Source organism: Oenanthe melanoleuca, chromosome 4 (genome assembly GCF_029582105.1).
Source record: "Oenanthe melanoleuca isolate GR-GAL-2019-014 chromosome 4, OMel1.0, whole genome shotgun sequence".
Lineage (NCBI taxonomy): Eukaryota > Metazoa > Chordata > Aves > Passeriformes > Muscicapidae > Oenanthe > Oenanthe melanoleuca.
In genome coordinates, this window is record NC_079337.1 from 21,328,812 (window position 1) to 21,355,856 (window position 27,045).

The window sequence follows — 27,045 nt, forward strand, 5'->3', positions numbered from 1 at the left end:
CCTAGTGGATCACTCATCCTGGGCTGACTTCCTTATCTAATAAACTCTTCAGCAACTACAACAGACATTTCCAGCCCCACCTCTGATTTGGGTTACATCTACCAACTGAGAGGCCTACACAGAGTGACTGCTGAGCAGAAAAGCCCCTTTGTTCCTGTCAGATTGGCTGGTGGAAGTGCCAGGGCCCAAGTGAAATGCAAGCAGACAGCAGCCGCTGCCGTGTGTGGCACAGGGCGTCCCCAGAGCACAACTCACCTCAGGTAACCTGTGAGCACAGGGCTCAGCAGGCACGCAAGGCAAACCATCACCATTCCCTTCTGCACACACCGTGCCCCTGAACCATGGGGACAAACAGCTCCACCCAGCACAGCAGCACACAGACTCTGTCTGTGCTGTGCCTCTACAATCTGAAATGAAAAATTACATCTGAAGTACTCCCAGATATTATGAAACCTCTTTATTTTTGCCACCTGTCATATTTTGACATAATTAGCAAGAGCTAAAGTGGGAAAAACATATAAGAAAGCAGGCACTGAGCCGGTATTTAATAATGGTACCTGAAAGGAGGACTAAGGCAATACCCACATCATTGCAGCATTTGGCATCATCTGTCAGCTCTTTGCAGGATGATGGACTTGAGAAGGATGCTGAACATAGTTAGGGAGAAAGTGAGAAGACAGAGCTTTGACAGTTCTTCTCTAACTAAAAGAGAGAGCGTTTGAAATAAAATTGCAATCATTGTAAATGATACTTGTTGACCTTTTCAAACACTTCAGATAAGGGGAAAGCACACAAGAGCACACTTGCTTTCTTGTGCACTCCACTTGTGGGTTACATCCTACTCATTTTAGTGAAAATCCAGTGTTGCAACCAGACCTTGGGGGCAGTCTCTAGAGATTCAGTAGCCAAGAACAGCTGGGTAATACATAGATTGATTTCTTAGTAAAGAACTGACCTTGAATTGTGAAACAAGTCACTCATCTCTTACACCAGTGGTCTTCTCCTGTCCAAAGCAAATGAGAGCAAGAAGCACACACACGTGATGCCTGTGCTTCTGCCACTAAGACACCAAGAAAGGGAAGAATGCTTAAGTTCATGCACATTTTTATTGAGTAGTAATATAAAATGCTTCTTTCATTGTTACAAGTGCATGCTTTGATTGCCAACATTTCGAAGTCAAATTACAAAGGCAAGGCTGTAGGCTGTAGTGAATTACTTGGGCACTTATACAATTGTTAAAAAATATCAATGGACTGTTTGTTTTGTTTCCTTTTCTTTTTTAGAATGAACCAGTTGAAACCCGTAACTGATATACAAAGGGAAAAAAGTGAAAAAATTACACATTTTGTGGCACGTGACAAAACAGAACAAAATGACTAAACCATTATGACATTAACAGTTATCATGCATTTAGAATTTCACATGTAACTACAAACTTATTTAAATTTCACAAGGTTTGCTAAACATGCTACCCATCTATATGTGCACTGACAAGCTTATGTTAAAAACTTTAAGAATACTCTCCCCCCTTAGATTTTTCAAAGCTTTTTTTGATTACAAAATTTCAAAGGCATTAAGCATTTTCTTTTTAGAGAATATAAAGTACGCCAGTATACATACATTTCCAGTATAAGTCAGACCACTAAGCGCATTACAGTCCCATACAGGCCTATACAGCCATTTTTTCTTAAAAAACATGCATAGGCAGATTTTTACAGAATATAGATGCTTTTCACTGCACTTAATATGGTGTCTTGTTCACTATACTTAAAAATGCACCACTCATAAATATTTAAATTCAGCAAGCCACAACCAAGACTTGTTTTACCAAAAAAACCCCAGAAAACCTCCCAAACCAAACCCCCCTAAATATAAACAGCAAAAAAAGATAAATGTTATTATTCCAGTTTTTTTTTAAACAAAGAAAAAGATAATTGCTGCCAAATTAGTAAGGTGTTATATTTAAAGAAGGGCATTGAAGCACACTAAAGAAACCTGAGGTAAGCATAATCTGTACAAAATTAAACTGTCGCTCTCGCTCGCTCGCTCTCACTCTCTCTCTCTCTCTTTTTTGGCATTTTAAACAAATTTCCAACTTTTTTTTTTTTCTTTTTTTTCTCTATATTTTTAAAGAGTGCCTAATTTATTTCATAGCCATTGTCTGACAAGAGTAGCAAAACATTATCAATAAATAGTCCTTATATAGTTTGTACATTTTGTTAAAAATGTTTCGATGTTGTAGATGTTGAGTGCTGCAACTGTAAACGTACAATAGTTAGTAAGAAATTAAACAAAGTTTTCATGTCCAGTAACATAATAAAAGGCCTTTCAGTAACATAGCTAGACGTTCCCAATGCAGTAGGAAAACATGTTCATTCCCCTAACTTTGCAATATATACCAGCATGAGCTTTCATTTTTCTACAAGCATTTAAAGGCATATCCAAAGGAGGTGTCTCTCCCCCACCCGCCCTCCCACCAAATTAAAGTTGACGATCTCTTTGTTGATGATTTTTGTAAACTGAATCCAACACCTGGCCCCCAGAGCAAGTAAGCTATTATCAGAGGCAAGAACATCCCAGTGCTGACGTGCAGCAACCCCTTCGCGCCCTGCAGCTCAACCCCCCGCCCGGACAGTGGTCACTGGATATTGCTATTACTGCCGTTGCTGTCTGTGCCATTAGTCTCTGTGGAGATTGCCTTGTTGATGGAGTTAAGGTTGGCATCGGATGGCACGTCTCTGCGCGGAGGCATTCGCTCGTTAATTCGATCTAAGCCTTTGGCCTCTTCGAAGCTAGTGATCTTATGCTGGGGTGAAAATCCTTTGATAGCTAAATAAAGGATTATTGAAAAATAAAATTAGCAAGACAAAACTTTGTTTTGCAGCTTTCCCCCCAGTTTAGCAACAAGTGCGAGAGTCCTTCTTTGGGAAGGAGGCAATGAGAAGATCTGACACCACCACCAACTCCTTACCACACTCAGAGAGAGCTGGGGGCTCACCACCACCGTCCCTTCCAACACAACTGTTTTCAACATGATCAACTTCCAGTATTTTCTTGTCCACTGGGGCTCAGCTTAGAACACCAAGATGCTGACATGAAACTACAGTTTGCACTTAGGAATCGCGCTGAGGGCTCAGCCCTGAGCTGGTGAGTTGGCCTTTGCTGTCATCACAGCCTTAATGACACTGTGCCTTGCCCTAATGCCCTTCATCAGGCAAAACTCCCATCTGACCTTCAAAGATCATGCAAAAAGTGCTGGCTACTTCCAGGTGATGACATGGTGAGGGCACTTGGTGGGACATACATTAAAGCTAAGGAAGATCTGTGGCGACCCTACAACAAGTTGCCTTCTGTTCTCAACAGAGGTGAGCTGCTTGCTGATTGCTTGGGGCAATTATCCTCCCTGATACAACCCTAGCCTTCTAGAAAGCAGCTTGAGTCAAATGGCAGGAAAACTGCGCAACATGGACCAGGGATATCGTCATCTTGGAACAGCTATGTAGTTTAGCTTAGGAAATGCACTGACAAAGGACCAAAGTTCCAACCGATCCTGAGGATTTTTGATCTGCCTTTTAGCAGAGACATTGGTGAGGAGGCCACACCAACATCAAAACAAAGGCATAGGCTAAGGAAGGTGTTCACAGACTGTGATTTTTATTTAATTTTATTCTCTCTCTAATTGAAGTGCTGAAGATCTTTAGATTTAAAGCAAAAGAGAAAAAAAGCACTGTAGGCAAACAGCAGGTCACAGACCTGTAGATAATTTGTCACAGCCTTCTGTGTGTTTTTTCTCTTATCTATACCAAATCAATGCACTGCACTTCCAAAACTGGAACTTCTGCTAGGCCTCTATCATAACATGCCATAGAGCAGAAATGGTGTGTTAGTACCAGGAAACTGCAAACTCCCTGGGGAGAAAACAGTAGGGGAGTTTCAGAGATCGAATTCAGTACTCCTTCTTCCTTTTTCTCTTCTCCTTACCCCCAAGTACTCTCTCTCCAATATGCAGTCCTGATTCTGGACAAGCTGGTAACTTCTGTTAAAAAACATAAAAATCTAACATGCCCAAAACCCCAGAGCATCCCTGGTACCAAGCTACCACTCTTTGTATTTAGTGGGGAGCAAGAAAAGGCATTTTCATACTGGTTGTGTCAGCCTTTCCTGTGAAAATTGATAGATTCTGTTTGCCTCAGGATATAGTTCTTTAGCCAGTTTCTCAAATGTTACATTGGAACTTTGTGAAGTGCATGGTTTTTAACATGTATTATACTTCAACTCAGAAAAACAACAACATAATGGTGACTAGTCAAGTGAGCAGGGACAGAGCAGTGAAAACAGAACAGGTTGTACAGTGAGTTTTCTTAAGGTTGCCTTTTTTTAAAATTTACCTTCTACCACAAAATGAAGATGTCTAACAAGCACCCATACCAATCCCTTAAAATCAATAGTTTAATGGATGGCTGCATTGAAGTGGAAGCAGTTGCTTGGTCCTGGAGCTTGCCAGCAGCACAGCCCAGCTGGTGTTACTGGGCCCTGAAGGACAACTGGTAAAGGGTGAAACTTCTCCTCCACCAGAAGCTTCACCTGTGTTCACAGTAGTTGTGACTATGGTGACAGCACCTAACTAGCAAGGATGGCAAACCAAGGATTAACTTGAGGGGTGCATATTGCTGGCATGGGGCACATTAAGGAATTGTATTTCCAGTAGACACATGACTGTCTGCAACACTAGGGTGCTCTGCTGTAGTTGCTGGTCAGACAACGAATATTAGCAGGTTACATTGAGAGTCTACTAAAACACAACACAGAGTCACAGAAAATCACAGAAAACAGCCAAACTGTCAACAAGAATGCACACTGCAGATTAGAGATTGCCGATAGGAATAGATAATTCCAACATAAATAGCAGCTTACTCACTGCTATTTAGAAAGCAGTTGTATTTTCTCTTACTTGTTTGTTCTGTAATTTTATTCACTGCTTTACAAAATTCAAAAACAAATTCAACTGGCCGAAAGGGCACATCTTACCAAAGGACAACAATCACCAGATTTTTTTTTTTTTTTTGATTAACTAAAAAAAAAATACCCACAGAAAATTTGAGAGGGGCAAGAACAAAATACAACTGAAGAATTTTGTTTTAAAGGGGAATTCTGAAAATTCTTCTTCCAAAACTTTATACTGAAAAAATATTGTACATCTGCATTGCAATACATAGTTACTCTGGTTTTAACTGAAGTGCTAAAAATTAAGGGTTAAATTAGAGGTCCATCAACAAAACACCAGTTTTCAATACTGGATGTTCAGAAATCTTCTAAGGCAGCCAGTCACTTTTTATGCAGCTAAAATGGTGCTGTATTCATGGTTGCTCTAATGTAAATATCCAGTGTGTAAACTGCCACTACCAAAAGAAGCAGACATCTTGCAGACAAATGTCTCATGTTGCTTTACTTTTAAAGGGAAACAGAAACATGCTGTACTATAACAAAAGACCATTAAAATCTTTTCATTAGTGACCTAAAAGAAAGGAAACAAACTGAAGCATAAATTAAAAAAAAAAAAAAAAAAAAAAAAGGGAAAAGAAACAACAACAAAAGGAGAGAATATATAAAAAGCTATGTGTTTTCCTTGACCAGAAATTGCTGAGGATAGTTTGAGCCAGCCTTCAGTGCACAGCTTTTGAGCTATGTGCCACAAAGCATTTACAAGCTGCTGCCAAGTTATGTCCCATGAAATCCAAGTTCCCTGATCTCCTCCTGTGGCATTACTCAGTGCTTAGTTCAACATACAGCAACTCCAACGTGTTTGTAACTTATAGAAAGAGAAAAACCTCAACAGCAGCAACAGAAAAAAAAACCAAAAAACCACTTTCCCCTTTAAAGCAATTACATTTTAGTTAATACCGAGCCACAATTGTTAGCCCAACACCCACACAATCTGTACAAGCTACAGCAAAATGAATACACCCAGCAGAGCCCTTATCTGTTGTGGCACCAACAGAAAGGGGACTGGCCAATTTACCTTCATCAGCCTCAATAGCCTCAACAGTAGCTGAAGAGAAGAAAGGGGTAGCAAAACGAATGAGAAAAAATGAGCAGAGGATTTCAACTCTAAGAACAAGTCAGTGAATAGCAAAGGAGCTACAACACTAATGTTACCGTAAGTGCTGGATTTTGGCAAAACAGACACACAGAGAAATGTTTACACAAAAACAGGAATTTGCAGATTGAATTAAGCTAGAGTTTGTTTTAAAGCAAAAGTTTCACGAACAAAAAGTTTTTAAAGACACATTTAAGAAATTTTCTTTTGACTCGAAAGAACTACAAAATGTAAATGTCTTCCATATTGCACATCTGACCTGAAAAGGTCATTATATAATTGTCCCAGCTCTCAGCAAGAGCAGTTTGACTTGCCCTGTCAAAAGAGAACAAAAAATGGCATAAAGCCATCGCACAAAATTCATACAATTTACAGCATCAGCCATAGAAGTACTGATGCCAGTACAAGGCAAAGGAATTCCATATACAACTTTACAGAATTATTTTTTTTCTCTCTTGTCTAAAAGAAACATCCCCACAGCATGGGATGCTCAAAAAGCTTTGCCTGTGCTTGCAACTTTGCCCACTCTGCTCGATCTGTAAACTTTATTTTTGTCAATCCAGTCTCTGAAACAAAACATTTTGCAAATATTTTATTTTAGATCAGTGGATGCAGATGTAAGATTGACTGTTGGACCTCCAAAGTTGCAAAGTCTGGTCAGAGAGAGCAGAGCTTGCTGCGATGTTATGAATACCATGTTACCACTGTTGTGAAATCATTAATTGTTCTTAAATACATAATTTCATTTGAATTTTGGCTATCAGCTTTGGTATGCATTTTTTTTACAGTAAGAGATTTCAGAGAAGCTGATGCGAATCATTAAATGCAACCCAATATAGCAAATATTTTAAAATACATTTTGATTTTCAAGAATTTCTCTGGTTTAGAGAATAACTCAAGAACGCAAGATTTTAGGAAGTCCTCTCTTCTTTCTTGTCTTGGTTTCCCCTATGTAAAACCAAAACTTTTTTTTTCCAGTTAGGATGTTAAATATAGATTAAGATATATCCTAATGTATCTATACTATTATCTTGCTGCATGGGGAAATGAAAGGATTTAACCCTCATGCACCAAGGTAAGCCTATGCCTCTCAAGCAGCAGAGCAAGAGAGAGGCCAAAAAACAAGGAACAAAACCAACACAAACTTAAAAGAAAAGGAAACATGATAACTAGGATGAAAAATTAAAATGAATAACCAGATCCAAACCAGCACTGACACATTAGAAAAAAATGACAAGTAAAATGCATACTTCCACAACAGAACAAACTACTCATATTTTCTGTTAATACATATGGCAATATGTGTGCTTAACAGAAACTATATGAAGTTCAGAGTATGTGGTGAATGGGTACTATGTGTTAAGTAATGCAGAAGCTTGTGTATAGTAATGTTTTACTGAGCCAGAATACTGCAGTATGAGGAGATTTTCCTTTTAGCCATTGTAATAAGAACATTTGGCAATTTTCTTAAATTCATTTCTATTCCTAATATTTTGCCAGGGCAACAACAGCAGTTTCCTCAGACCAAATTTTCTGACAAATGTAAAGCAACTATGTGGAGAAAAGCCTAGGTGAAGACCACAAACCCAGTAAGAAAGGCCTCCAGTGAAATCATATTGCAGCATTTTCAAAGCAGAACGTTACTATGTCCATAACACACAAGTCATCAACAAGAAAAAAGAGAAGGGGAAAAAGAGGAAAAGGAGGTTTACCACCATATACCTGAATCTTCTAGATAAAAGAGACAGTAAAGGGAAAAATACAGAGAAAGAATGCTCCAGGAAGGAAGCAGGAAAACAAGAGGCTGAGACTGTGTCAAGGTTATAAAGCATTTCTATTTCTTATATCTACTGCCAACAGAACCTCAATACATGAGAGACCTTTATGTGTGCCTGCAATATATTCTACAGCAGTATACACAGAAAAAAAAGGAGAGCTTCCAGTAATAAATTAAACTTCACACTCCTTATTCCAAAAGGAAACAAAGGCAGGCTACTACAGACTTACCAATTTCCTGTAACAAGAAGCACTTGGTATAAAACTGACAATCTGTATTGTGTTTGTGTACAAGGCAAACACAGTGTATGTAAGAGCCTCCCTTCACTTGGGTTTAAATCAGAATGGAATTGTTCTCATGTTGTCACTTAGAATTTCTAGGAAAGAAAATCTAATTCTAGAGCTATTTTCCATTGGTGGTTCTCTATGTGGAAGAGCAAATCAGATAAAGTAAGAGTTTCAGTGTCATTAGCTAAGCCGAACCTTCAGTACTCCATGTATCAAGCACTGCTCTTAAGAAAAACCCCAAAAGATGCTCCAAACTATGGAAAGAGTGCACTGCACACACAATCCTGAGCTACCATTCTGAAGATTTGATTTTCAGGGGTTCCCCCCTCCCCATTTTCTCTGAAAATTGATGATATGCAGTAAGTCCTGAGAAGTGGCCTTACATGAGCTGCTCACAAATGCTCCAACACAAAAAACTGCCTGCTTTTTTTCTGTCGTTTGGGTTTTTTTCCCCCTGAGACAGCTGTGGTTACTTTTCTTAGGTTCTGCAGTTGAAAACCGATTGTTTTTATAACACAGGACAAGACTCACAGGCAAACAGGCTTACCGCTTTGCAGTGTTTGTTTTCCTCCAGAGAGCACACCACTGGGTAGCATTCCTGTTGGAGTCAAACCTTTCAGCGTCAGCACACTCTCACTCTCTTCTCTGCAAAAGTTAAAAAAGAAATGAAAAATAAAACCACCAAAAATAAGTAAATGTATTTTTTAAAAACACAGGATATGTTTAAGACATCTTAAGCTACACATGTCCTGCAATGATTTCATCATCTCCAATCTTCTTGACAAAACAGACTGAATTTGGTGATACCATCAGCACCAGTGAAGTCCCCTTCACTGATGTGTATGTGGTTAAGCTTTGCATCACACCATATGCAACTCCTATTGTATTTAACATCATAACCTGCACCTATAAAACAATATGTCTGTAAAGTCAAATCTGAGAGGAGGAGGACCAGAAGGATCAGACAGTGCCAACAATGCATTTAGGCATTTTACACTGTGTGGTCCAAAATCAACTTAAACTGCTAGTTTGCTCTTGTCTACACTAGCAGGCAGGTGCATCATTTATTGATGATTGCCAGCCACTTAAAGAAAGGCAGCTAAAAGCTCATTAAAATTAATAAGCACTTTCATCCTTGCTAGTACTGTCCTTAATAATTTTGCATGCTAAAAATAATATGGATTCAAGAAAATTGTTTTAGGAAACCGAAATATGCTTTGCTGGTCTCCAAATACATAGAGCTTTTAAATACAATACAGACAAGAGGAATACAACAGCTCTATCCAGAGAAGACTAAGTAAAGCTTTCTACAAGGACTGTAATGCTGCCTGTGATGACATACTTTCCCAGCAGCAAAACTGACCCCAATTCCTTAAGAGAAACCTATTTTGAAGTGCTTTACTTTGAAGTATATAATGACATTAAGCTGGAGGAAGCAAATACAAAGACAGAATTTAGCTCCGCATTCACTTGAGGATAATGTGGTTTTGTCTATAAAACTGTCTCTCAGCAATTCTACTACTTACAATTTTCTTTGGACCTACATGCCTGAATGACTCATGTATTTTAAACAACTCTTGTTTACCTACTACATATACTCTTCAAGTTCTATTTTTAGTTTGAAAGTAATTCTTCTTGCATTCACTTTTTATTATGTAATAGTCAAAAATCAAATTGTGACCATTTTGCTTGTAAGTTTCCCAAGCGACTAGAACTAATGCAAGAGCAAAATATTTTCAGAATTCACACAGTATTTTTATCATCAACAGTTACACAACAAAGCTTTTGCTTTCTCTCAATTATTCACTGCATTACATAGCTTTTTTTTTTTTTTTTTTTTTTAAATAAACTGCAATGGCACTTTTAGCTTCACCCTCATGGGGTAAGTTTACTGACTGTATTTTTATTATATTTAAACTGCATATGCACAAGAAAGGTGTGTGTGTTACAAGTATCAATATGTTTTAGCCTTCAGTGTTCCTTAATTTCTGTTTGATGTCATTTATTTCTATTTCAAAAACAGGATAATAGACTGATTAAGTATTTTATTTACCTCTCTCCAGTCTAGATATACCAAAAGAAAAGTCAGACTTGAGAAACAAATTTGGAGAGAGGCAATGACAAGGAACCTTGAAGACTTCCATTTAGCTAAAGCAAATTTTCCTACAATATCTATTTTCATCAAAGCTCATTTATAACATATGAGACTCAATACAACACTATTTTGATATCTAATTTTTTGCACTAAAATGGCTGAACATTAGTATTTAGCTTTACAATCAAGTTACATCCTCGAGGAAAGGAACCACTCCAGCCCAAAGAAGAGATGACTAAGTCCTTTGCAGATGCTCAGATTAGGTGCTAATCATTCAGAAAGCCTTTCAAGAATCAGTGAAATAAACTTCATAAAACACAAGGACTCACACAGGAACTTCAAAGGTTTCCAGAACAAGTTGGTATATAGGTAGATGATAGATGATGGCGCTGATGCAGTCTTAGGGTTACACACAATTACCTGACACTTGTGCTTACATGGTTATGCTGGCAAGACAGAAAAAATATCCCACACTTTCTATAAGAATAGTGTTTGCAAGGTTACCTTGTGAAATTGTTGCTGTCTAGCAGCCTGCCACCTAGCTGAGGAGAATCAGCCTTTCTCAGAAAAAAAGACAACAGGTATTCCCAGTGATGGTTGGGATGAAATGTTACTCCTGTTCCCTCTGGAAGACTGCTCACCAAAACCATGCATTGCAGGTACCTGTTTATTTTCTGAATGTGCCTTGGATCACAGGGAGGATGTGCTGTATTTGCTGGTTAAAGCTAAGGGAGAACAAATCTATTCTTCATCTTCAATCTTTCCTGCAAAGCTTTGAGGACCATCAATAATCAAGAGCTGTAAAAGGCTGTGCTGGTTTTGGCTAAGGTAGATTTAAGATATGAGGCTTATGTATATCATTATAGACAGAGCACATGCAGGAATTATTCTGTATCCCTCTTCCATTCTTGAAACCACGGAAAAGCTTTTGCCCTATAGATCCCTTTGAGAAAGTCTGACACATGGCTAATCTCAATCATCTGTGAGTTATAAAACCCCAAATATATCAGCTGATCATCCAATTTCAGATTGTTCTGCTTATAGAAGTTCACAATTCTTGTGAATTAATCCTTTATTTAAAAAGGTGGTTCACAACAGAATACAGTCAATCCAGAAGCCTGGGTTCAAGGTTACAGGAGAAAGCCAAGTTTCCCAAACTTTATTTGCTCAACTATCATTAGAGAAAAATAATTGTACTGTTTTATGAAGGTGGTAGCAGCCACCTCCAGGCTCTCTGCCAGACTTGGTAGAGAGGAGCAGGTGGAAACATTTGATGGCTCTCCCACCTTGTTCAGGGACAAGTCATGATGCCAACCTCTGTTTTTTTTAATGGGTGCCACTTTGAAGTAGATCGTGCATCACCAGTAAGTCACTTGTAACACCTTGGGAACCCCAGGTACAAAGCCCTCCACCTAAGTTTGCTATTTAAAGCTATGCTGCTGCAATAGGCGTGGGAGAGCTGCTGTGCCCATGCAAAGCCCTACAGAGAACCTGCCCACTGCTGCTGGCATGCTGCATTCAAAGCAACCAAGCTGGACAGTTTCCACCAAAATTAAATAGTATATTCTTCTTACATCAGTCATGTAATCATAACAGTAAATGTTTCAGAACTCCTTTGATTTTTTCACTAAGCATAATAGCCATCAACTGACTACAGCAGACCAACACATAGCTTCCTGAGGAAAAAATGGCTTTGCTGAAAGGGAAAGAGAACTGTATTTTCTATATTTAGACTTCAGCACAGTACAGCATGTTTTCTCTTCTGCTTAGAGACATCAAATGTAGAATTCTAAACATTGGGTAGCAATTAGTTACTCATGTTCATGTGTTTGGGGGAGTACAGCCCAAAGGAACAAGCTGCCGTTGCCTGCACAACCATTTCCTGGATTTCTAGGTAAATGACCCTAATGCTTTCATTTTTAGTCATCGTTACTCGTGGCTGTAGCAACATCTGTGGGTGACAAAGTGTGACAGCTGACTTTTTTTTTAATGAGAGGTGATGTACAACATACCCTTTCCCCACATGTAACACTTGCCTCACAGTAGCTAAAAGTTAATTAGTACACCTGGTCAGTAAAAGTCTTTAAAAACAGTAATTGGAATTTATTTTGCTGATGTCTTTTGTTTATCTGTTTGATATTCAGCAAAAGCCCCGAGGAAGACTATTCAGAGCCAAAATAAATAGCAGCACTGTATAAATAAAACAATCTCTAAAAGGCTGCAGTAGAACTCAGTTGGGCGGTATACTAAAATAGTAAATTTGCTGTTTGATTAACAGTTGAGTGCTCTAAGTAACCATTCAAAGATATCCTTCAACACTAAAAAAAAACTAAACCAGCATGAAGCCTTACCTTAACACTGAGAAAACTCTCGCCATTTTTCCTATTGCTCGGATCTTGTTCCTTATAACCTCCTTTCGAGCAGCAGCTGTTGCTCCTATGGAAAAGGCATTAAAAACAGTTATAGGGATTTATAAACAACTCATCACTAAATACTCTCAACACTAAATACAAGTAACATCATATTAATACTATGGTTTGCCAAACTAAGCCATATTTGTAGTCAAAACTAAAACCACTGTTTTTCTCATTCCTAGTTAAAAATTATTTAAAAGATAATAAAACCTAAGGGCAGAGTCCTGGAAACAAGCATGAGATGATAGGGATTGTGTTGGCTGGCAGTGACTAAGAGAATTCCACAGAGCTACTTCCTTCTAATCACTGCTATGACCTGCTCAAAATTACAATTGCTTTGAAATTTATAAACAACACTCTGCCTAAAAAAAAAAAAAAGAAAAAAAGAAAAGTGCAACACATACTAGAGTTTGGCTGAGTTTGAGGTGTACTTGTTACTTGGACAGCATCAAAATCTCTACATGCAAGAGAGAACCAGTTGAATGGAAAAAGCAAACAGTACTTATTACAAAGGATCCCCCATATCCCCAAGAAAATGTTCTGTCACACTCAGAAAACCATTTTCATTATTGAAATCATAACCACATACATCACAAAGATTTCTCCTAAAGGTTTCTGAAGGGCAGCTTAACTTGTGTGGATGCTGCCTGACAACTCCTGCCTCACCATATACCACAGTAACGCTTCCTTCTTTGTTACTCCAGAATTCAAGGGCAAAAATGAAAATTTCTGTTCTCAAATCCTAACAAATTGATCCATTTTGTAGAGCCCATCAAGGAAGCTAAATCAGCAGAAAGGGGCAAAAATGAGGAGGACAACATTAGTGAAGAATACACTTTGATGAAACTGGTCAAGTGGCGATGGAATCAGAACTGGCTTCAGCATGCAACAATCCAACACAAACCATCTTTCCTGTCCTGAAAAACTGTTATGACAGGAGCTCAAGGTCATGGAATTAATGACTTCAATGGATTTTTTTAGGGATAGCCCAAAGACTAAGGGAAATGATATCTGTGTGTATATACCAAAAACAGGAAAGGTGATGGTATATCGGAAAATGTGGCACCTGATATGACGTAATAGTGTGCTGGTTTTAGGTGGAATAAAGTTAGCTTTCTCCTTAAAAGATACTCAGAATGATGGCTTTCAAATCTCCCACATATAAAGATAAAAATATAAAGCAAATATTAAAACATATAAAGATAAAAAAAAGATATGAACACTTGAGCATAAATGTCTAATTTCAGACAATAAAGAGTGGGAGAAACAGCTGTAATTCAGCTGTAACTGCATTAATGTAATATTCTTTTAACAGCTTAATGAAAAATTTAAATAAAACAGCACTGATTCAGCTGGGTTCTCCAGGAATAGAAGGCAGTACCTTCCTGCCTCAGTACGATGATCTCACAGAACTGTACTCTCAAGACAGACAAGACATGGCTTTCAGCCCTTCCTATCCTGAAAACACTTAAGCATAATTTGCCTTCCTTTCTTCCCCCTAAGCATCACAATCCCTATTTGTTTATTACAAGTCCACACTGTTTTAAAGACATTTAAAAAGTTGAACAGCAACTAAGAATAAGGGCTAGAATATTTGAGAACTCAAAACTGGAAATATAATTTGTGACTGAAGTGAAATACGATGTCCTACACTTAAATGCAAAATAAGAATAGGAAAAAACCCCTTCCTTAATCATAAAATACAATAGGCTCAAAGGGAGTATTTTGTATCTCATTCATACATATAAAGGTTACTCAAAAAATATGCTTAAAAGATTTTAGTCTCCACCAAATTTCCTAATGTAACAAATCTGTGAAAATGACATATGTTTATTAAATATTAGTAATAATTTTATTTATCCTCTCTGGCTTTATTAACATAATTCTCTAAATAATGTAGCTGATATTCACAATATTTTATTGCTCTGTTAGATTTGACTAAATATCACTAACCTCACAGTATGTGGATTTCCTAACTATTTATACATAAATTTAGATTCACATTCCAAGTGTGTCTAGTTTAGTATTTTGAAATTCGCTATTTCTGCAAATCCTTATTAATTATTTAAGCTACACTTAAGCACTCACCTATGTGAAAGTAAATGGGTCAAAACCTGAGAACTGGCTAGAGATAAAAGGGTTAATTTTAGCCCTTGCAAACATTGCTGATATCCTCTCAAGATTTTACCTTCCTTTCTTAGAATCATAGACTCATTTAGGCTGGAAAAGATCTTTAAATGATCTTCCAATATCTAAACAAACCCTTTTTGAATGAAGAAACTTTAAAAACAAGTTAAAAATTGAAGTGCAAAAATTATTTGGGGGGGTAAAATAAAAGTTTTGAATCTTACTTCAGTAATTTAAAAAATTCTATTGGATTTCAGATTGGTATCAATACAATCTGCAAACTCGATATGAAGTATTTATATGAAATGCAATTTAAATGTTCAAATTAAGAAGCACAACAAGAAAAAAAAAGGCTATACATGCTGACAATACTCTGAGATGCAGAATTGAACAGTTTTAAACCAGTGCTGAGTAAAAAACTCAACCCCAAATCTCTCACTGGTATCCTAATTTATATTATGTAGTTAAGCATTAGGAAATTAATAAAACTTAAGCCTTCCAACTTATTGAATACCTTTCTTCTGTGCATAAATGGGATCTTCTTATGAATTCCAAAGAGGGGGAAAGAAAAAGATCAGTGATGTTTGTAGAATGAAAACAAAAAATAATACAGAACATTTGACAACATCAAGGGAAATGTAATGTTTAAGTAAAGTCTGAAAAACAGAAAAGAAATAAATTAAGCAGAGAACATCCAAAAGGAAAGAAATAGATTGAAAATGAAAGGGGAAAAAAAAACCCAAACAAGCAAACAAAAAAACAAACAAAAAACCCCCCCAAAAAACCAATCAAAAAGTCCTTTTCAGCTTAAAGCCTTGTTAGTAGGTTTTTCAGGAAATCAACATGCAAGCAGGAGGCCAGCAGTGGTGTTACACCTCTGGAACACAGACTTTCTCCTACATTATTGCTGCTGCTTTGAGAAAGCTCAATCACTTCTCAAAATCAGCCCCTCCCTGGGCATATGGGGTGTGCCTGCATGACGCCAAACTAATTCCTCATTTCTTTACATATCTCACATATCTCTGAGATATCTCTGATATCTTACAGAGCAGCTTACTGCCACAGCCATGTCTGCTGCTCCTACCAGCATCTGTGCTACCCACTGCACACCTGTGTTTGTTCAAAGCTCCAGCAGCTCTCAGTGAGCAAATTCAAATGCCACCACTGTGCAAAGATCAGTTGTTTGAGGGCAAGACCAGCGCAGCACTTGGTGCCCAGGCACAGCTGCAGCAGGGCACGTGTTCTGGGGCACTGCTCATCTAGTGCATGTTGCTAGGCCTGTCCAGAGGCAGAGCACACGGATGTGCTGTAATACAGCTCACAGGAAAAATGCTTTGGGCATGGGAACACCCAAATATGGCCAAACCATAGAGCAAATACTAAATACAAAGATCACATAAAAATGCCACTCTGTCATGAACTCACAGAAATTAAGTATGTACTGCAGTCCAGCCTTGCTGCTTTGGAGGAAGAACAAATACAAACCACTGGGAAAACTGCTCCATTTCTCTCCCAGCTAAAATCCAACTTATTGGCAAGCTAAGATACTCTCATCAGGCAGTAGTATCAAGGGACTGGTAAGGAGCAGACCTAAAGACAAGGCCCTTGCTTTTGCTCTATCAGTCTCTGTTAGTTGCTGCTGAGCTGGCCCCAGGCACTGTTCGCTGTACTGGGGAGATGTGGCAAATGTCACACACCACTGTTCACAGCAGAACCCGGTTATGATTGGCAGGAGACACTTGACTTGGGAATTCTCTTTAGGCTGGAACTACAGCACTGCACTGGCAAACTCTTTTCCAATGAAGACATAAATGCTGTAGCTTATGGTTCTGACAGTGGCTTTTCTGTGAAAAGGCTGAGAGCTACAATGTTGAAGGCAATACAAAAAATAATGTAGGTAATTTAGGAGTGTCTTCATGCCAAATCATGATAATGATGCATACAAAGCAAGCAGAGCATTTGTGTCAAATTGTTTATTGCATTATTGTACCCTTTTAATTAGCAGTTTAGTTTATTCAATCAAATGCATGAGGCCAGAAATGTTGCTAATTAAAACAAAACAGAACTCTGACTGTATGCTGGCTAGGTGGAGGTATTTGCAGCTCCTGTTGCTAAGTGATATGTTTGATGCACAAACATACAGCACATGAACCAACATTTGCCCAAGATATTTTTTTCTGGATCAGATTATACTGCAACCACCACAGCAAACAGGAAAGAGAAAGTACAGCAAGAGGAAACTATCAGAGATAAGGAAACTTGACCTATCATGTTCTCTCATTTTTAAAGCGAGTAAAACTAAAAGGCCAATACAGGCCAGTAGGGACATATGGGATAAAAGGGCATTACGATATTTAGGCTTTTTTTCACAGCAAGCTTACACAGAAACTGCCTACAACAAACTGATCAGATCCTCATGATGTGTGTCCTTAGGGGGAAAAAAAACTGGTGAGGGGGCAGGGAGAAAAAAAAAAGGAATACATGCTGTTGAGCATCCTGCTCATGGCTAGATGCAACATACATGACTCAGAACTAAAAATAATAATAAATTAAAAAGGGCTCACAAGAACACCATGCAGTGAAGTCAGGCAATACTGATGGGGCTTTGTTTTGAAGACAGGAATGAGAGGGGAAGACAAAAGGCAAGAAAGTGTAAAAGAAGGTAACGAATGATCAGTGCAAACCATAGTGATGGACCATTCTCACTACATGTGGGAACCCAGGTCAGGGCATGTTCAAACTGCAAGGAGAGAAAGGAAATCAGCAGCGAGCCCTGAAAACTATTGATGATCTAAAAATAGTGATGATTTTTAAGAATCATTTTATAAAACAAAATGCATCTGGTTTTGCAGATATCAGGCATCTCCTTCTATGGGAAATGCTGCTAAAAAAAATGCCAGCAGGTAAACAGGACTAGTCCTCCAAGGAAGCTGGACAGAAATTACTGAAGAACAACAGTGGCAATATTGAGCCACTACAAGACTGTCAGTAGACAGTCCTTATAGAAATAGTTTTGATTGAGCTGGTAATCATGCTGGTCTATCTCACTGAGGACACAAATGAAACACATCTTGTACTTCTCTCCCCCAAAAGGCAAGGCTTATTAAAAAAAAAAAAAAAAAAAAAAAAAAAAAAAAGAGAAGGAATTCAAGAGAGAAAGGATTTTTGTTTGCTGTACAGATAAGAAATCAGAACCCACTAAGAAATCATTACAGATATCAGCTTCTATTTAAACTTAAATCAACCTCAAATTTACTTCTGTGTCTGAATCCTTCAGTCTCCTCCACATGTACAATCCCTATGAGCCTATCATGTCCAGTGGGCTGCAGGTTAGAAGTGTGAGCCTACAGCAGGCTGCAGCACCAGTGCCACAGAGCCCATTTTACAGTTCTAAGGTGATTGATTACCTGGGAAAGTAGACATGAACATATGCCAACTTTGGTTTTTAGCTACACATGCTAAAGACAACTGCATTTCTAGTATCTTCTTTACCACAGCGATTAACACAGAGAAATCATTCACAGAGAAAAATCTGAGAGCAGGATTAGATAACAGTATTAGTGTTGCAGTAGTAGGAATGATTTAGTTATTCCTCAACTGGAAACTTTACTGCTGTTAGATATTGTTATGCACTACACGCACATGCGAGCCCAGAGGATTTCAGCCTGTCTGTCTCCCTGCTTAGACACCTGCAATGCTGCAAACTCCAAGTCTGGAGCAGTGCCATGGCAAAACTCCAAGGGAGGTGGGATGGGGGTTCACTCTCTTCTCACAAAAAACACAGTAGATATAAAGACTTCCTACAGCTGGAGAGGGCTGCTGTTCCCCAAGACCCCTAACACCTCCCTATTTCTGATTCTGCTTTTGAAAACGTGTTCCTTAGAACGTGTACTTAGAGATGGGAAAGATGACACTCCAAAGTTTTAGAAGAAGAGTATAGGCATTAGCTGTCTATGCCCAATGGAAGCTTACAGTACAACTTTAAAAGAAAGTACTAGGCCAAGGCTGAATGAATTTAAAAATCTTTCCCATAAAGTCTTTGCTTTGGCATTGCAATCAGTGGGATTTCAGCCTGCTCTTAAGAGCCTTCATGAACCAAGGATTTTAAGCACATGGTTTGTCGCTGGTGTATTTAACTTGACACGGTTTTTACTCAGCATATGCCTCCATACAATTTCACACTTTAATTACAGAGTAGTGATTTATTTAAATTTCATGAGAAAAAATAGGCACAATATTCAAACAGGTGTTTTCTTCTCTTCACTGATTACCAGTTTCAGTAATTCAGCCTTCGTCCCAAGTCCTGCAAGATAATTGTTCATGTCAGCACTCCGTGGCCGAGGCAGAACAGGGAATTCCGTCCGGTTTTTCAGAATAAAATCAAAGTACTATCATCCATACTAGTCTTCTCCATCACAAATGAAACATTTTGCAAAACCTATGATCTAGCTTCCTGTTCCAAAGATTAAAAATAAATACTTTGAAAGAGAATCTTAATTATTAATTACATCTTCATTAAATATTTGTCTTACTTCAAAGTTCTCCGTTCTCCTTGTTCATTCATTCTGCCCAAAAACATCTTGAAAATATTCAGCAGTGCTAGATTTTTCCAAGTTCTTCTTTATTAAAATTATTTTTTAGTATTTGTTCTTTTCATAGATTTTTTTTTTTATTAGATAGATTATCCATTATTACTTTCCATAGATTTTTTTTTTAAACACTGAAAGCATTTAGGGTAAGAATGTCAGGGATGAATGGGATTTTTTTCAGCTTTTCTCAATAGAGAAGGGACATTTTGGAGAGATGCTATTTATTCTTGCATAGCCTAACAGAAAATTGTGTCAAAAATAAATTGGCTTTTAAGAATCTACAAGTTGTAAGACACAAAGTATCATATACAGTCAAACGACCAGGTACAAGGCAACTAATCATCATATAAACTTCAACCCAAAGGACAACAGAACTGTCCACTTCTCTCTTAGAAGAAATGTCAAGTTCAAACATTTTCTATCTGTGTTTACATGCTTATTTTTATTGATTCTATTGCTCTTTAAAGGCTTTCAGACACTCAAGTGCATCAAAAGAAATACCTTATGTAGAAGCCTTCCAAAGTTGCAGCACCAACATTTTGGGAAGGAGCTCTGCAGGAAGCTTTCTTTATTGCAGGAAAAATATTTCATGGCATAATTAAACTCACTATGAGAATACCTGTGATCTTTTACATGAAATCATCTGACCCCTTTGTGACAACACAATCCAGATTTCATGGAGGGAAATGCAGGTTTTTTAACCAGAAGACTGAGATGAAGAAAAGGTTTAGAACAGGGCAGATCCATTAATTCTTTCTGAAGCATATGGGAAACAAATCCATTGGAGTCTAGCACAACAGTTTCAGTGCATAGAACTCAACTGGGACTCAGAAAATTATTTAACGGTTAGTAAAAAAACTTCTAAAGTAATTTCAAGGCAAACAATCTCAACCAGGGTAGAGGCTCTTACCATCAAATCCATCTTCCTCTGTTCCCAGTTCATCATCTGAGCAGATATTCAGCACGTTTACCAGCATCTCTGTCACTAAAATGGAAAACAAGTGAGAAAATGTTAATATTAAGCTTCCCTGGTCTGTCAGCCAAGTCTAGGTGTAGTAGTGTGAATGAAAATTCAGGACCTTTAGTAATAGAAGCTGAAAGTGTCCTGTGCAGCTAATAAAAATACAAGTTTCCACAAATATTTTTCCAAATACAATGAACACAACAAACAGACTTTAAAAAAAAATCTACTAATCTCTCTTTTTTCAACTGTCAGTGATGTAGGCAATAATTGTTTTTTCCTCCCTCAACACATTTTTTGTCTTTCACCCAACTAGGATAACAAACTGACCCTTCTCCTCTTGCTCCTAAAATGCAATAGGATTTGATTTCCCTGGCCAGAGAATGTGAACACCATTCCAACAACAAGAGGGATCATAAGAGTATTTATTTATTTTTCCAGGTTTTGGACAATACTTCCAGTTCAACAAAATATTAACCTTTGTAAGATGTCTTTGGTGTCCCTTGAATTCCAGGACAAAACACCAGATAGTGCACATGCCTTAGATGTGGAACTATTCTATATTCTATAAATACATCATTATTGGAGAATTCAGACTATATTCAACCTGCCTACTTTGCAACTTGGGCATGAAAGGGTCAGCCACAGGCTGTCCCTAGCCTGGTCTCATTTCTTTCCAGAAAGACAACTGTGAGACACTAACTAGAGCACACACAGAGTGAGAACAGTGAAAAACAATCCCAGCTAAAAAATCAAAACCAAGGAAATGCAACTTAGAGAACAGAAAAGCCAAAGTTATGAGGTAAAATTAGCAATTAGCAGATTAAGAAAAACTTCACTACACCTACAGGTAGTAAGCAACATTAAAAGTGTTACCAGGCTTGTCTAGCCTTGTGCAAGCTACAAAGGTTGAAACTTTAAATTTTTTTAGTCAAGTAGTTATTAAAATCCTCTTCTGTGACTACTATGAAGGCTTGGAAAATTAGAAAGGTGGGGCAAAGCTAGATTTTTTCCTACTTTAGTGAAGGATTTAACATTTTCCTCTGACAGTATTAGTGGAAAGACTTTCCACATTAACAACAACCAGTGAAGCTAACAGCTTCCTACCTTGGTTGGCCTTTGAAGGAAAAAATCTATATTAAAAAAAAGGAAATTAATAACAAGCTGTGTAGAACACCAACTCTTACATCCTTGAATATTGTTTTGCATAGAAAGGAAAAGACTGATTTCACTTCTTTGGATTCTAAAATTTCCAAGAAATTGTTAAGTGTGACCACTGGAAGGCACGAAGGAGAAAAAAATACCCCCAAGATGTATGAAGAATGAGGAACACCATAATCTCAGAACCTCAACAATTCTGACCATGCATCCTGCAGCCCCACCTGAGCAGGCTGCTGATGAGAAGCCTCTGAAAAAGCGACCTTACAGAACATCTTACAGTACTGCAACGTGTCTGGAGAACACGCCCAACCTAAAAACAGCCTGGCTGAGTTTACAGCCAAAGAAAATGAAAGCGTTTTATCTGCCTCACAAAAGTCTGCAACACGCAGTCAGTGAGGATTATGTAATGTCTCCATTAGTGCAAACAGCTGCCTATTCTTTGTTAATCCCTGTTACATTGTCTATCTGCTTTGTTCACAGAGACCTCAGGCATCCCACCAGCAGCTTTCCTCAAACAAAAGAGTAGCTCAAAACAAAACTGGTCATGACTGCAGGTACAAGACGCAGCTGGCTTTATTTCCAGTTGCCTATTAAGAGAGAACTGTTATTCCAAGCAGCTTTTAAGAGTTTATTAGAGTTCTCTGGCAGTAATTGCTGTTGCAGCAATACTCTATAATGGATGGATGAAAGCGAGCTTCATCTTGGGCACTGAATAAATGACTTGGGGTTTAGGCAGTTTGTATTCTGTATTCATTTAATATGCTAGACCAAAGTGTTTTCATGCCTTTTGTGTGCTTGCATTCATAGCATGAAGCTGAATTTAGGCACCATCAAGAGCATCAGGTTTCAATAAAATATCATTTGTGTTCTTTAGACTCTTCTTGCCAGCAATGAGGCACCATATGTCCTGTGCAGAGAAGGGGCTGAGGAGCAGGTTTTCCTTCCTACTGGCATCCCTCTACTCTCTCCAGGAACAGTTAGCCAGACTGGGTCTTAATATCACCACTTCTGTGTTTGCTGATGAAAAAGCAACCCGCCCATAAAGGTAATGTGAGTAAAGATGTAACCCCTTGTAGTGAAGTCTGTTGAGATGCCCATCCAGCAGTAAGCAATATCCAAGGGAATGTTCAAGAGCTTATAACGGAAAAAAAAAAAAAATCAGAATTTTGTTTAGTGAATGCACCTGTGGCCTGCAATGCCATAAAGTCTATTTTCACAGCAGAAAGATAATGGCATCATCAACGGCAAAGGGTGGAAATTATAAAAAAACATGAGAAGTGTGATTAAATACTTGCCCCTCTCAGGTCCATTTGTACAACTGTGTCTGCAAAAGCAAGACATCTGTCTTCAAATTATTCTTGCCCTTTAAAATAAATGAGGCCACACGCAGAGTGACTAAAAAACAATTCTGCAGTTTTTATGAACAGAACAGATTTACATACATACCCTTCTCACCAACAAATGGCAAGGACCAGGTAAACACATCCATGAAGTTTGGAAGCCAGTATGGATGAGGGGAGCAGTTGAACTGCCTGATATTCATAACGTTGTTCTCGTATTTCAATACTGCAGCTAGAAGGGAGAAAGAAAAGAAATAAAAGAGACATCAGCCATGTGTGTGACTGGCGATCAGACCAGCAACGCTGACAGCATGCACAGCCCACAGAGCTGCTCACCAGCTTCCTCCCACTTGATCAGTGGCACCACCTGAATTCTAGTTACAGCAGGATAAAGCCTCACTGAAGTGGAAATCCATTTTCAGTCTGAAAGCAGTGTCAACAGCTTTCCTGCTGCTAAGATGGGCTGCTAAGTGAATTAATATCCCTGAGTAGTCAAGAACGTGAGCTCTGGGATCCGCCACCAGTGAGGAATGAAACAGAGCATTCAGAACCCCCCATTTCCCAGAGTTATCTGAGCTCCTCACAACCATGCTTTGGAGATAACAGAAAAGCGCATTTATGACTCAGAGTCTGAACACTGCTCTTCTGATGGACATTTTCAACATATTTCATTCACAGTACTGTAAAAGAGATGACACTTACTTCTCACATTATGCAAACTCTAGGCATTCAAGACTGTGCTCCCTATAATATGAATCAATACTAATACAATTTGTCTTGCACCATTTAACATTCTCATCATTCTTATCAACACACAAACACACAGACTACGTCTGTTCACAGGCAGAAATATAGATGTTTATGCCACACCCACTTTTTAAAGCACTGCACCAAGCTCAGCATTAACTTTTGTTAATGGACTTTAGGCTCCTATCTGAAATTGTAATCCTAAAAGGTAATTTTGAGATTACCAAACTGACTTAAAGACATGAAACTCTTTAAACACTGCAGTCACAGGAGACTGCATGCAGGATATTTAATCAACACAAGCAACAAAAACAGTCAACACAAGAAGAAGGTGTATCATTCTATGCTTTCCCCTTTCCTCCAGCCTTCCCATTTCTGGCTCCCCAGGGATGAATATAGTTCCAGGGACTGGTTATCACTTAATAGCTAGCAATAAAGTTGCACAACTGCAATGTGAGACAGCATTGTAGGAAATGCAGTAATGGTTGAAGGGACTGAATGAATTATATCTTCTGATTATTTCTCTCTTTTCACTGCCTGTGTGTCAGTCAGAGAAGAAACCTTTTTTTATGCACCAGGCTTTTGCTTCACAAATATTTAATAGGATGTTAAATGTCTTCCATTTTGTGGTCAATGACAGAGTCCACAGTGACCTGAGAGTTTCTGAAATCTACTCACTGACAGACAGAGAAAACAGCTTTCTGGCAATAATGTGAACTTTTGCCAGGCAGACACCCTCCATTTAAATAAACCACATTTGACTCTTGCCCATCCCACTGTGACAACTGGCAGTCATTCTGCTACTCAGTAGAAGAAAAAAATGGCTTAATACTGCTATTAGCAAAAATGAGAAAACTAGTGTCAATGCTCTGAATATTTCCAACAGTTTTTGGCTGAAATTACATGCAGCAGATCGAAATTCATTCTTCTTCTATTACAGTGACACAATTGTATAATAAAAATAAATAGTTTGTGGCTTTACAGAAAAAATGAGTCAAAGCCACACAAAAAGGACCACTTAATGGTTGTAAAGATTCATTTAGAAGGACTAAAAATTCAAATTCATCATCTTAGTGAGCTGAGGTAGTCCCCCTTTCCCACTACTTCTTCAATTTATCTATTAAGTCTATTTCTAAATTCTGTGAAATTTCAATTAAAAATCATTTTTATGTGGAACTTTTAAAACTGGCCTCTGAAAAAGCCTGAACCCTATGCCGAACAGTTGTAAAACAAAGTTAAACAAAAACGGCTTTAATTGGGTTTTTTTCTTTGAAATGAAGATAAATTAAGATTATGACAATAAAAATATTCTCACAACACCTTATTAATTTATATACCTGAATACCTTACAAAAGAAAGTTCCAATAATACTCTTTTAAAAAATTCTCCCCTCTAAATGACCTGTACATCTCCTCAGCAAAATACTTCAAAATTACAATAAAGCAGGGTAATAACAGAGAAGCCTTCTAAAATAACTCTCCTCTTAAAAAAATAAAATAAGGTAGTTACCAGTATCACAAATAATCTTTGCCATTTTAACTTAAAAATCTGTAATTTACAAGCACAATGACCACAAAATATTTTTATTAGGTAAGTAATGAAGATGATATTTAACATGAAGCAAATCAGCTCTTGTTATGATTGTACAGCACTGATTACTACTCAGTAGTCAGAAGAGGAAAACTTCCTCTGGATCAAGTAGAAAATGCTTCTCAGATAACAGCAGGAGTTTCCCTGAGCTTATGTGCCCGTGCTTTCTTTTGGTCATAGCTTTCTTTTTCCTCTCTGTTGGCTCAGAAAAGATTGGGGGTTTCATTCCTTAGTCCAAGTTAACTTGATGCCTAAGAAGCTAGAGGAGAACCAGCAGCCCTGAAAGAGTATGCAGCTTTTGAAGGTTACAAGAGTGGAGGTCACACAGCTGCTGACGGAGGAGACAGAAGTGGGATGGGTTCCTTTGGTTATGAAACTCTAAGAGAGGAAAACATTACTCTCTCCAATATTTGCTTATTATTCCAGGCTTCAATCTCAATACTTTTCTTTCCAAACATATACTCAGATGCTAGCAGATCAAGCCACCAGCCATTATCATGTATAATCACCAAAAAGAGCAAGCATCTTATTTTATTATTCTTAACACACACACACACACACAAACACACATTTTAACCTAATTTTGCTACTTGCTGTTTTAAGTAAGCTTTAGAAGCTATGTTTTGTAAAGTGAAGATGTGCAGATAGCCCAAATGACATTACACTTCTTTCCAATGCTAACTGAGATACTGGATACTGAAAATCAGAGTGAAATGAAACGCTAACACAGCAGGCAAAGGGCATTTGTACTGTTTAGTTTGAAGCATTTAACAGCTACCCCCAAGGCTGGAAATATGGGTGTTGAAAACTGTGTAGGTAAGAAACCTCCTCCCTTTGGCTAGAAATGGAGACAGTCCTGCTAATCTCTTCAGGGTTAGATACAGCAGCTAGTGCTGTACTTCCTTGGTCTCCCTCAGTTAAAGATGAGCCTGGAACAACTGTGTCACACCTGTCAGATGTGAATGGATGTCTCAGACCCTCTGGCATCCCAAATGGTGCTTGAAAAGATTATATATTTGGAGGCAGGTCAAGGCCTGAAGCAAAGTGAAGAGCATTAATCTGTGTGACAGATAGTTCAGAATTTCTCAAAGATATTACATATCCTGCTTCACAATCTGCCAAATAATTTTTCAGTGTAAATTAATTGATAACATTTCCAGCAGAAAAAAATAATCAGAGGGAAAAAAATGAGCTTGGTAGAAATACTAGCCCAGAATATTTTTAGATGAAAAACCTAAAATTATTTTCAGCAAACAATTTAACTAATTTTCTTGTAATTTTCTTTCAGAAAACTCATACTGCATTTAGAAAATGAATCAGAGAAAAATCCCTCAAATTCTTCACACCTAAGAAAGAATTTCAATTTATGATTTAATGCCAAATTAACTTCAGCATTAACCGTGCAACTGGGAACAGTGCCTTCTCAAGAACAGTTGCTAAGTAACCACAGCATTTTCTGCCCAAGTCAGGTCAGGGATAAGGGTGAGTAAAATGCTCAAGGAGCTTAAATATTATAAAAGGAGAAAAATTATTTACTATACAAGGTAATAGTCTAAATAATCCAGTACAGAAGTAAAGATAACTGTAGGTGGAAACATCTTTCCTTATACAATTTTGAAGATTTTAATTTTACATATGCAACTGCATGTTGCAAAGAAACAGCAGAGTCACATTCAAGATTTTATCAACAGACTGCAAAAATCACTTTTGGCAAACTTCTCTGCATCAGCAATGAGATGGCCTAGATACCTTGACATCTCTTCTTTAAAAGCTTTTGTTTCTGTGACAAGAACTCATCACAGCAGCAGAGATAAGGCATTAAAGAAAACTGGTAGGGCAAACAGAGGTTACATCTCTTTT

General features: G+C 38.0%; 1 protein-coding gene across 1 annotated transcript in view; it reads right to left on the reverse strand.

Annotated features, from left to right (window-relative positions):
- Positions 1-1,087: 1,087 nt before the first annotated feature.
- The window catches only part of PPP3CA (protein phosphatase 3 catalytic subunit alpha), a 170,755-nt gene continuing 144,797 nt past the window's right edge, over positions 1,088-27,045 (reverse strand). The window contains exons 9-13 of the mRNA XM_056489642.1: positions 22,955-23,080; positions 20,297-20,371; positions 12,608-12,692; positions 8,709-8,806; positions 1,088-2,829 (exon numbers count right to left, since the gene is read on the reverse strand). Coding sequence (XP_056345617.1) covers positions 2,639-2,829; positions 8,709-8,806; positions 12,608-12,692; positions 20,297-20,371; positions 22,955-23,080 — 575 coding nt within the window. The 3' untranslated portion in view covers positions 1,088-2,638. The remainder of the gene's footprint in view (positions 2,830-8,708; positions 8,807-12,607; positions 12,693-20,296; positions 20,372-22,954; positions 23,081-27,045) is intronic.